The sequence below is a fragment of the Hirsutella rhossiliensis genome, assembly GCF_020360975.1.
Source record: "Hirsutella rhossiliensis strain HR02 chromosome Unknown scaffold00001, whole genome shotgun sequence".
Classification (NCBI taxonomy): domain Eukaryota; kingdom Fungi; phylum Ascomycota; class Sordariomycetes; order Hypocreales; family Ophiocordycipitaceae; genus Hirsutella; species Hirsutella rhossiliensis.
The window spans coordinates 883,717-895,044 of NW_025408667.1; the positions used below are offsets into that span (position 1 = coordinate 883,717).

General features: G+C 59.8%; 4 protein-coding genes across 4 annotated transcripts; 3 read left to right on the plus strand and 1 right to left on the minus strand.

Annotated features, from left to right (window-relative positions):
• Positions 1 to 1,143: 1,143 nt before the first annotated feature.
• Positions 1,144 to 4,214, plus strand: HRG_00086 (microtubule interacting and transport domain-containing protein; the record flags this gene model as incomplete). Its single annotated transcript, XM_044858557.1, has 4 exons — positions 1,144 to 1,416; positions 1,477 to 1,852; positions 1,919 to 3,964; positions 4,027 to 4,214. The coding sequence occupies 4 exons, from the start codon at positions 1,144 to 1,146 to the stop codon at positions 4,212 to 4,214; spliced, it is 2,883 nt and encodes a 960-aa protein (XP_044724957.1).
• A 498-nt stretch (positions 4,215 to 4,712) lies between these two features.
• Positions 4,713 to 7,004, plus strand: HRG_00087 (elongation factor tu GTP binding domain-containing protein; the record flags this gene model as incomplete). The annotated part of the gene is made up of 5 exons (XM_044858558.1): positions 4,713 to 4,994; positions 5,095 to 6,194; positions 6,263 to 6,445; positions 6,509 to 6,696; positions 6,793 to 7,004. 5 exons carry the CDS (start codon positions 4,713 to 4,715, stop codon positions 7,002 to 7,004), a joined length of 1,965 nt encoding a protein of 654 aa, XP_044724958.1.
• A 173-nt stretch (positions 7,005 to 7,177) lies between these two features.
• Positions 7,178 to 8,369, minus strand: HRG_00088 (histidine phosphatase superfamily (branch 1) domain-containing protein; the record flags this gene model as incomplete). The annotated part of the gene is made up of 3 exons (XM_044858559.1): positions 7,178 to 7,665; positions 7,911 to 8,121; positions 8,322 to 8,369. 3 exons carry the CDS (start codon positions 8,367 to 8,369, stop codon positions 7,178 to 7,180), a joined length of 747 nt encoding a protein of 248 aa, XP_044724959.1.
• A 560-nt stretch (positions 8,370 to 8,929) lies between these two features.
• On the plus strand, positions 8,930 to 10,177 carry HRG_00089 (SOS response associated peptidase (SRAP) domain-containing protein; the record flags this gene model as incomplete). The annotated part of the gene is made up of 4 exons (XM_044858560.1): positions 8,930 to 8,956; positions 9,024 to 9,537; positions 9,600 to 9,928; positions 9,971 to 10,177. The coding sequence occupies 4 exons, from the start codon at positions 8,930 to 8,932 to the stop codon at positions 10,175 to 10,177; spliced, it is 1,077 nt and encodes a 358-aa protein (XP_044724960.1).
• Between the last annotated feature and the right edge of the window lie 1,151 nt (positions 10,178 to 11,328).

Genomic DNA, 11,328 nt, shown 5'->3' on the forward strand with positions numbered 1-11,328 from the left:
ATCCGCAGGCGTGGGGCACCGGTTCGGCGCTATACTGCTTTCAAGACGCTGCCTGTCACCCTAAACAAGACGCTGGCTGACAACGAGTGTCAAAGGTCAGGGGACGGAAAAGGGGGGCCCCTTCTGTACTTGCAGAAGCCGAAGCCCCCTCCAGGGCTAGGGCCCCCCCGCTGCCGACAGGGGGATCCCAGCAGAATCAATGGTCAGGTCAGGGCTTCCCCCCCCGCGCAGCAGCAGGCCGTCGGAGGCGCCGTCGTCTTTGCCTACCCAAGGTACGGTAGTCTCTCGCTCCCTCTCTCCCTCTCCTCCACCAACACACCAACCCACCAACAAGTACACGACGAGCCTTTCCGCCACTTGTACGCGCCTAGCACGACCTTGACATTGTCTGTCTGCACCTACTTACACACATACGGCAATCTGCATGCGGCCAGGCCAGCGACTCGGTGGCATCATGCTGTCGGAAACGGCATAGGCTTTCACCAGCTGCTAAATCTTGGCTTTTCTAGCGCCCGTCGCCTCGATACGGGTCATCGATCCCGTCACACCTCGTCTCGTTGTTGGTCATGGACGCGCTGGCACATGAACACGACCCCCGCTGAATGCCAGCCAGCAAGTCTATCCGCATCGAGCCCGGCATTCGAGTGCAGCGACGCGGTGCTCAGCCGAGAGACCGAGCCAGAGGGCCCCGGGATCAAGCATAGTATGACCCAGCCGCTTCTGCCAGACAACTGCTCCTCGCCATCTGTCGTCGATATTCTCTCCCCACGATCCGAGACCCGCCCTTGCGGCCACTTCCTCCGCCTTAGCGCCTGGTCCTCGCCTGCCGCGCACGTCGTCGCTGCTGCCGCCACCTCGCGACGTCACACCAGCCGTAGCCACAGCCGAAGCACTCCCACATCCCATCTTCCAACCGACGGCGTCTCTGCATACCGCTCCTCCCGCTCGACTCACTCTCACGTTCCTCCGCCAGAGCAGCGCCGACCCTGAAACTTGAGGCTCCGTTGTCCTTGACCGGCCGCCGCCGCTGGACGAGGCCCCCGCCTCTCATCTCGGCCCGAAAGAGGCGGCGTGAGCGTTCAGCACCTGTTTGGCCCGTCGCGGAACCCGGGACGCCCGGAACCTTCTGCCCGGAGGCCCGACATGTCGTTTGACCAAGGGCGGGATGCCCTTCGCTCCCGCGGTCACTCGCGGAGTCGAAGCGGCAAGGGGAGCGCCGACCTCACCAAATCTAAAGCTCCCTCACAAAAGGCAATGCTTTCTCGCGCATTGGAAAAGGCGAACACCGCCGTACAGCTCGACAATGCCCAGAACCTCGAAGGCGCCAGGCTAGCCTACTCCGAGGCCTGCGAGTTGCTGCAGCAGGTCCTCCAAAGGACCACCGGCGATGAGGATAAGCAGAAACTAGAAGCCATTGTCCGTCTGCACCCGTCGTCGTGCAATATGCCCCCTTGCTGACCTTTACTCTTCTCGCAGCGGCGCACCTACTCGAGTCGCATAGAAGAGTTGGACAAGATGGGTCCTTGGGACGTTGATAGCAATAAGGCCCTGCCGGCCCGTCCGGGAAGCGCCGAGTATCAGCGGAGTTTTAGTCTTGACGAAGAAGGCCTCGCAGGAGATGGGCCGACAAACGGGACGGCAAACACGGCGGGTCATGCTAACCCAGGGTCTCGCCGTCCTCGATCATCGCGAGACACATCTCCACAAACAAGGCATCAGGAAGAGCGACATCCCCGAAATGGCATGGAGGAGGGTTCTCGGCCCTCCGGTGCTCCGCAAAAGCCTCTACGATCCAGCTTCTCTCGACCGCCGCCGCCTCGCTCGCGTCTCGGGGACGAGAGCCAGAGCAACGGCGCGCACATGCCACCGCTTTTGACAACCATTCGACCTTTATCACCGACCAAACTGCCACCCCAAGACTCTGGCAATGTGCAAACACGGCAGCGGTCTCTCACGACAGACTCCTGGGATGAGCCGAAAGAGTCAGCAGGCCATCTCCGAGACGGCAGCCAGAACTCATGGCTTGACCCAATCGACGAATCCGGCGGCTCCACCCGCTCCTCGGTTCACTCACGTATATCATCTATAGGCTTCCGAAAGAGACATCTACGTAACACCAGTACAAACACGGAAGCCGAGTTCGACACGGCGCTGGACGCGGCCATCGATGCTGCCTACGACGACGGGTACGAACCTACGGGGGCAAACGGCCACGGCCCAGACGAGGCAAACGAGGAGGTTGTCAAGAGGGTTCTACGGAGAGTGGAAATGGCGCGCGAGCGGGTACGACAAACGAAACAAGAGGTGTATGACAGCGAGATGCACCGACGCCAGCAGCAGCAGCGGCGGCAACGGATTGCGCGCCAGAATGCAACCGAGGGATTCTACGATGACGACTCATCCGAGGAGGAGGAGCGGATGCTGGAGGAGATGGCGCGCGGCTACGGTATAGACCACTTCATCGTCGACCAGGAACGCAGACCATCGGTGTCCCGACCAGCGTCCAGGGGCGTACCCGGCGGCTCATCGCAGCCCCCTTTGATGCCGAGCTCTGCCCCTGAGACAAAAGGGTTCTCTGGCATGAACGGCAGACCAGCTCAGCGGAAGCCCGTGTCCAAGAATTTGGAGCCATCCGCGCCGCCGCCGACGCAGTCCTTGCCAGAGCTGCCGGCGCAGCGATCGACATCTGCACAAAGCGTGCGAAACCGCCGACTGTCGGGCCAAAATCCAAAGCAGCTGAAAATCGATACGAGCGAACGTCGACCGCCGCCGCCCACGACTTTCGACGACTTGGCGGGACCCATGCCGAAATCTGCGCCCCCTACTGATCAGAATCCAGAACCCCAAGCCGGCGATGCTGCTCGGTTGGCGAAGCGAAGAGAATCACCGCGGACCGCCCAGATTCCGACAAGCGAGTCCATGTTTCTTGAATCACCTCCGAACAGTAAGGGTCCGATTGAAGAGGACGAAACGGCGACACGGCGCTCCGGTTCACCATCGACCAAGAAGCTGCGCAAGAACTTTTCATCCTCCAGTCTGAGGAGCATGAAGAGCCGCAACGTGTCGCTCTCCAACGCCGACGACGGCATGGACATGTCGCCCGGTACGCCCTCGAGCAGCAATCAGCTTGGCAGCGCCAGGACCGCCGTCATGCCGACGCTCCCGACCCCGCTCTCGGCGGCATTCCGAGAGAACACGGACGGGTCTGGCACAGGAGGTCTCCAGCTTTTCGAGGACAACTTCCACCTGCCCGGCAGCCCGAACACGGCCAGCGCCACGTCGCTTGACGGGCCCGTTCCGCTCGAACCCTGCCCCAACGACTTCATGCTGCGGCCGTTCTGGTTGATGCGGTGCCTCTACCAGACTCTTGTCCACCCCCGGGGGGGGTACCTGAGCACGAAGCTGTTCGTGCCTCGGGACGTGTGGAAAGTCAAGGGCGTGAAGCTGAAAAATGTTGAGGACAAGATTGCAAGCTGCGACTTTCTCACGGCTGCGTTGCTCAAATTTGCCAAGGTCGACACCTGCGACGCCGACGCAGTGCTCGACGAAATGCAGGCACTCGAGGGCGCACTGGAACAAATCCAGGCCACGTTGAGCCGCAAGCTTGGGAACGAGGTTGGGGTGCATAGCTCGGGCATACTCTTCAAAGAGGCATCCAACGTGGTGGACGGAGACGGGGCGTCTGCCGTACCCCGAGCAACCAGCATTTCCAGCAAATCGTCGTCGTTCTCCTGGCGGCGACTTCGGTCCAAGAACTCGGCTATCGGGCTGGCTGGCACATACAGCAACAGGCCTGGGGGTGCGGACGGCCCCAAGGAAATTGCCACGATGCCCACGCTCCCTATGACGACACAGCCAACCAACCGTCCTGCGAAACGCGATGTCGGACAGGCTCAGTTCCTCGGACCCAATACGCACTATATGAGCTCGCTCGCACGCTTGTTTGACGCGGCTCAAGCGGTTGGTAAGTACACGCTCCTTGCGCGGGAAATTAAGGGCTGGCTACTGACGATGTTCACATGGCAGACCAAATCGCCCGCCAGGTAGAGGATCCCGGTCTCCGACACGCGGATAAGACACAGGTGGGCCTGGAGCTCTGTACGCGGCACGCGGCCGAGTTCTTTGGGTTCTACATTTGCAGGTTTGTGCTGACGGATCTCGGGTTGCTACTTGACAAGTTCATCAAGAGAGGGAGCGAGTGGGTGTTGGCCTGAACAGGGCCTTGGATGGGAGGAGTTTTCGGGAACAGAGGCTGCCGGGAGTTGTGTGACGATTAGTTTTGGCGTTGAACTGTCCTGTCGAACGTGACGAATTCGGCTTTTTTGAGAGTCTACGAAGAAATGTTTGGAACGAGATATCAGCATGGGTAGAGTCGACGGATGATGAGACGACCTTGATCAGGCATTGCAGGGAATACCACGAACGGGACACGTGTCTCGCGAGCTACGAGGCTGTCTTCTTGGGAAGGACGGGGGATTTGTCAAAGAAATACAAGATTAGACAATCTTCTGACGATTGGACATGTATCGCATTGATACTGTAGACGTCGAGGGAGAAGCTTAAACGCGGCGTAGACATTCGCGGTGGATGATTAAGTAAGCAGCCTTTGGGAGAGCTCCCCGATCCGACCCCGTCAGAGTCTTCCGTGTCCGTCTCATACGAACTCGACATCTTCGATCCTTGCCAATGCGCCTGCAGCTGTTTCTGCCTAGATGAGCTGGGCTTGGAAGGCTGGAAGAGCCTGGAGTCGACGATGCCTGGCCCCAGGGCTCGCTCGCCTGGAGGATCCGCGCTTCTCCCGCCGGGCCTTTGCGTCGCAGGCGGCCAAGCTGACGGCCAAGGAGCTCGAAGCGCGCATCGCGGCCATACCAATCGAGCGGTATAGGAACTTTTGCATCGTCGCGCATATCGACCATGGCAAAAGCACCTTGAGCGACAGGCTACTGGAGCTGACGGGGACGATTTCAAAGAGCGATGCGAACAAGCAGATTCTTGTACGTCAGCCAGTGCCTCGTGGACAAAGGGACAAAAGACGCAAGAAGAGAACATAGATCATGACAGTTGAGCGACTGACCTCAAGGGAAAACTGTATAGGATAAGCTCGATGTGGAGCGCGAGCGCGGCATCACTGTCAAGGCGCAGACGTGCACCATGATTCACAGGCACCGCGACAAGGATTACCTGCTGCATCTCGTCGACACGCCGGGCCACGTCGACTTCCGCGCCGAGGTCACGCGCTCCTACGCCAGCTGCGGCGGCGCCCTGCTGCTCATCGACGCCAGCCAGGGCATCCAGGCCCAGACCGTGTCCAACTTCCACCTCGCCTTTGCCCAGGACCTGGCCCTCGTGCCCGTCATCAACAAGATCGACATGGAATCGGCAGACGTACCCAGGGTGCTGGATCAGATGGAGAGCAGCCTGGAACTGTCGGCCAAGGACGCGCTCCTCGTCAGCGCAAAAACGGGCAGAGGCGTCGGCGACCTCTTGCCAGCCGTCGTCGAGAGGATTCCGCACCCGATCGGAGACGAGAAGAAGCCGCTCAAGTTCCTGCTCGTCGACTCTTGGTACGACAACTTCCGGGGCGTCGTGCTGCTGGTGCGCGTCTTTGACGGCGTCGTTCGAGCGGGGGATAGTGTCGTCTCGCTGGGCACGGGCATGAAGTACACGATCGGCCAAGTCGGCATCCAGTACCCAAACGCGACGCCCCAGAGCGTCCTGCGCGCGGGCCAGGTGGGATACGTCTACTTCAACCCGGGCATGAAGAAGATTCAGGACGCCAAGCTGGGCGACACGTTCACCACAGTAGGGAGCGAGGACATCGTTGAGCCGTGTCCGGGCTTCGAAGAGCCCAAGCCCATGGTGTTTGCCGCCGCGTTCCCCACCGACCAGAGCGACTATGGTCGGCTTGCCGACAGCATCACCCAGCTCGTCCTCAACGACCGCAGCGTCACGCTGCAAAAAGACTTTTCAGAGGCGTTGGGTGCCGGATGGCGACTCGGCTTTCTTGGCAGCCTCCACTGCTCCGTGTTCCAGGACCGTCTGAAGCAGGAACACGGCCGGAGTGTCATCATCACGGAGCCGACGGTGCCTACCAAGATTGTCTGGGCCGATGGGTCCGACGAGGTCGTGCAGAACCCGGCCCTGTTTCCAGACGCTTCGAATCACCGGATTCGCAGTGCCGGGCTGTTCGAGCCGTAAGCCCTTTCCCCCAAGGGTCTCCCCACAGCCTTGGACAAGAGCCACGCATCTGACTGCTCAGTAGCTTTGTCAGGGCCACCGTTACCGTGCCGAACGAGTATCTCGGACGAGTCATCGAGCTGTGCGAAGCCAACCGCGGAGAGCAGAAGAGTCTTGAGTTCTTCGACGCGCAGCAGGTCATCCTGGTATACGACATCCCGGCCGCGCAGCTAGTGGAAGACTTGTTTGGCAAGCTCAAGGGTGCTACGTAAGTTGGACGCCTCGATTACGCAGATGTGAGTGGAGAGGCGCGATGCTGACGCCTCCGCAGCAAGGGCTATGCGACGATGGACTACGAGGATGCCGGATGGCGCGAGAGCAAGCTCGTCAAGATTCAGCTGCTCGTCAACAAGCAGCCGGTGGACGCCATCTGCCGAGTCGTCCACGCTTCGCAGGCGGAGCGCATCGGTCGCCTATGGGTCACCAAGTTTAAAGAACACGTCGATCGACAGATGTTTGGTGCGTTGCTCCCCTACTACCCCCCCGTCTCTAGTAACGCATGCACCTGTTGCATGTATTTACAGTCGGCTAATCTGTTGGTGTTGGGGGGTGCAGAGGTCGTCATCCAAGCCGTCGTCGGCAACAAGATTGTGGCGCGCGAGACCATCAAGCCGTTCCGCAAGGATGTGCTAGCCAAGTTGCACGCGAGCGACATCACGCGACGGCAGAAGTTGCTGGAGAAGCAAAAGGCGGGAAGAAAGCGACTCAAGGCCGTGGGCAACGTCGTCATTGACCAGTCGGCGTTTCAGAGTTTTCTGTCTAGATGATTTGGCCCCTTGGGCGGCACGATACCCTTGTCTGACTCTGGGACGTTGCTGGGCGGGGGCTTTGTGCAAGTCGCCCCGTTTATATGTAGAAAGACACTCTTGTGTAATATGAAATTGCGAATCGTGGGAATGAATGCGATGTCGAGGCAGTTCGGAAGCATCAAAGCCGATTACTAGATGACCAAGTCCTCCTCAGGAACCTCGTCCTCCCCCGGCAGCTCGGAACCTAGCTCGACCGGAAACGCGTGCGACAAGCCTAGGCCGCCTGCGAGCGTAGTCTCATCCTGACACAACACCTGTCTCGTCGTCATCGCCTGCTGAGGATCGCCGGCGCCCTTGCTGGCCTCGTCGGCGGCCGACGTCGCCTCGCCGAAGCGAAAGATGCGATAGTCGGCGTTGAAGAACCACCAGCCCACGACGCCGGAGCGTAGAAAGCCTGAGTGGGAGACGACGAAGATGAGGTCCTCGGGCCGGTGGTGGAGAGCGTCGAGGGCGTCGGCGCCGCGGGCGAGGATGGCGGCGCGCGAGTGGGCGTAGCGGCGGGAGTCAGGGGACGTCTTGTCGGGCCAGACGGGGTCGAGGCGGCTGAAGTCGACGTGGGGGAAGGAGGGCGAGACGGAGGCGGCGGGGGAGCCTGTGTCGCACGGCTTTGTTGAGTTTTCTGTCGGGGGCGAGCTTAGCAGGGACGAGGTCGAGATGGGTATCGGAGGAGGTACGGGGTGCCGGAGCGGGAGGCCGGGAGCGGGAGGGAATCCGCAGCGGCGCCGGGATACCCGAAAGTGGGGACGCGGCAACAAGCCGGGCCCGAGGGGACGGAAAAAGGTACGTCATTGGGGATGGTGACGGTGGGCGGTGGTGGTGGTGGGTGGTAGGTGGTTGGTGGAACAAGGTGACGTGCATACATACCTTGCCAATCGGCACTGGCCTCAAAGACGACGCCCCGCCGGATAAGCCAGTCGAGGGCGAGAGTGGCTGTCTGCAAGGTGCGCAGCATAGGGCTGACGATGACGGCGACGGAGCCGGGGGCGGATTCGAAGCGCTCCTTGAGGTTGGCGCGCAGGGCGGCGCACTGCTCGATGCCGAGGTCGGTAAGAGGAGGGTCGGGGATGGAGTAGTTCTGTGCGGGAGGGGGAAGGGGAAAGAGTTAGCTCGTTGCGTGGCCGGATAATGAATGGGTGTGGACTACGGAAGAATGATGGATGTCTCTATATATATACGGAGTATGATATATGAACTACATCATGGATATAGGCCTGCTGGTGTATGGATGAAGGGGCTGACAGTGACGGGGAGATGGGGGGAGGACGTATTAGTAACGTTGTGGAGGGCTTCGGCGTGCCGGATGAGGACGATTTGAGGAGACATGGCTGCGTGGTGGTCCTTGGGTCGTGGGGCGAAAGACGACGACGGCGGTTGAGGTGTTCTTCTCTTCTGTCGTCGTGGTTGTTGCTCTTGGTGAGGCGAGGTCCGGTTTCGGAGTCGTGGGAGACAAAGTTCGCTTGGTTAAGAGCGAACGAAACAGCCGGGGAGATTGTCTTTTAGGAAGAGGGACGAGAGGGAGAAAGGAGAAAGGATTTGAATTGAGAGGTGAAGCAGGTGTCGGAGAAATTAGGTAATCTTGGACGGCTTCAGGGCTGTTGGCCGGTTCTCTGGCAGGAGCTTGCTGGCCAGCCGAGCAGTGCTCGGGACCGTGGCCTGTTCACTGGACGCGAGATACTAACTTATTACACGGCAGTTGGATGCAGCAGCTGTGGCGCGACTCGACCATGCTGTGACCATCGATCGAGCTTAAGTGGCGGCACGTGACCTCGCGCAACCGTCGGCTGATGACGAAGCTCTTCCTGCGCGTATCCAGTATCCAGCCGCAACTCGTCATACGGCGCCTCCCTGGCTGACTGAGCGACGGACTTGACGACATAGCCAACATGTGCGGCAGATACGCGCTGGCACTGGTACGCCAACCCCGGCGGCTCCCACCGGCCCCCATCTCGACTGCACATGCTCACTCGCCATTCATAGGGTGCCTCCCAGGTGCGGCAGATGCTCGAGGACGACGACATGCCCGTGGCTGACGCGCCCGACGACGACGGCGCCGGCGCACCCCGCAACTCGTACAACTTTGCTCCCGGATATCATGGCATCGTCTACCGCGCCGCCACGCCCGACTGGGGCGCCGGGCCGAGACCCCACGCCGGCCACGACGACAACGACGACAACGAGAAGCCTCCGCTGCCGGCAGACGTCGTCACCTATAGGCTGCAGGCTATGAAGTGGGGGCTGATACCCTTCTGGACCAAGCGCAACCCTGACTACTCGTCCGTTATGAGGACCATCAACTGTAGGGACGACTCGCTTAGCACCCCGGGCGGCATGTGGGCCACTATGAAGGCTCGCAAGCGCTGCATCGTCGTCGCCCAGGGCTTCTATGAGTGGCTTAAGACCGGGCCTAGGGATAAGCTTCCGCACTACGTCAAGAGAAAGGACGGGCGTCTTATGTGTTTCGCGGGCCTATGGGACTGCGTCCAGTACGAGGGTAAGCCGTCTGTTGATCCTCCGCCGTCGACATTGATTCTAGCTTGCTCACCACCTCGCCAGGCTCCGAGGAAAAGACGTATACTTACACCATCATCACCACCGACTCGAATAAACAGCTTAAGTTCCTCCACGACCGTATGCCCGTTATTCTAGATCCGGGCTCCGATAAGATCAAGGCGTGGCTAGACCCGACGCAGCACGAGTGGACCCGTGGGCTGCAGTCCCTACTCCGCCCCTTTGACGGCGCCCTCGACGTCTACCCCGTGAGCAAGGACGTCGGCAAGGTCGGCAATAACTCACCCTCGTTCATCATCCCGCTCGACAGCAAGGAGAACAAGTGCAACATTGCAAACTTCTTCTCCAACGCGCAGCAGAAGAAGGAGGCCAAGGTGAAGGAGACTGAAACTCAGGGACCCTTTACGGCTATCAAGGAAGAGGGCTATAGGGATGGGGACCACGGAGATGTTTCAAAAGAGAAACGAAAAGCTGCACCGACTGGTGGAGACAGTCCTCCGCTGAAGAAGTTCGCAGTTGACAAGAAGAAAATTAGCTCGACAAAGAACGAGCACAGAAGCCCCGTCAAGTCCAAGGACCCCCGTTCTCAGAAGATCACAAAGTTTTTCGGCAACAGCGCGTAGGAACAAGGGAGATTCCAACCCGAGTTTCGAGGTTGAACGGACGACAAGCCACATGGGATCTGACACGCCTTCAAGCGTCGAGTCGTCTAGCAATCACTTTGCCTGCAAAGTATTCGACAAGCCCAGCATGATCCGTGGGCGGGGCCACGGTTTCGTCACTCGGCTGCGAAGCATCAACAGTTGTCGTATCTGATGCCATAGCTGGTGTTGGTCACGAGCAGAACACGCGAAAAAATACGCCGATACGCATATATCGATGACCCAGCTATTGGCCATGATGATTGGCAGCATCTTCGTGGCTACTGCCGGCCCAGCGTTTAGCTTCGAGTGTCCTGTCGGGCAGCAGGATCTTGCCCTACGATGTTGACGTGCGACATGCGTTTACAGAGCCTCGAAACTATAACGTCTCGAGACTGCCGGGTGTCCTATTTACATGTACGACTCATCGAATCGGCCGCCTTTGGTAGAACTACGTCATTGCAACCATGGCAATCGATACCACGTGCCGGCCGATCTAAGAACAAGTTGATTCCTTTAGGCGTCTTACTCAGCTCCAGAGATTGCGCAGGACACTCCCGCAGCCAGATCTGCCTACGCTGATATGCGTGTCCTTGCATCGGCTGTCGGCTTAGGGCCCTATTGGATCCGGTCACGCTGAGACGCATGGGTACTGCGCCGGCACGATAGAGGCAGAGAAAACCGCCCCGGCCTGCTCCTTCCGAGATCGTCGGGAACCACGGAGATATTTAGATCGGGCCCGGCTGGATCCCTGAACTCTACAATCACCGTGCTCTCACGATGACCCACACGAAATTTCTTGTGCCGCGTCGTCGTTTGCTCGGTATCCTCGGGGTCGGGCCGGACTTAACTAGTGTAAGCCCGGGATGCGCCGTTTGACACGGCCACCCTCGGCCGCACCGGGGCCGAGAGCCCTGGCGGACTTACTACCCCGGATTTAAGACCCCCAGAGGTGCGTTCCGGCAGCAGCTATTCGTCCCCAGCGCCAAACCCTCCGGCGCGGCTCACTGGTCACATAAATTCCGGACGTTCGGTCAACGGCGGCTCCGTGAAACCGTGTGCTGTTGCGCGCTAGCTGAAGTTTAGGCTCTCGACAGGACATCGGGTTGCGTCTTTTCTCCGCTCTGGCTAGC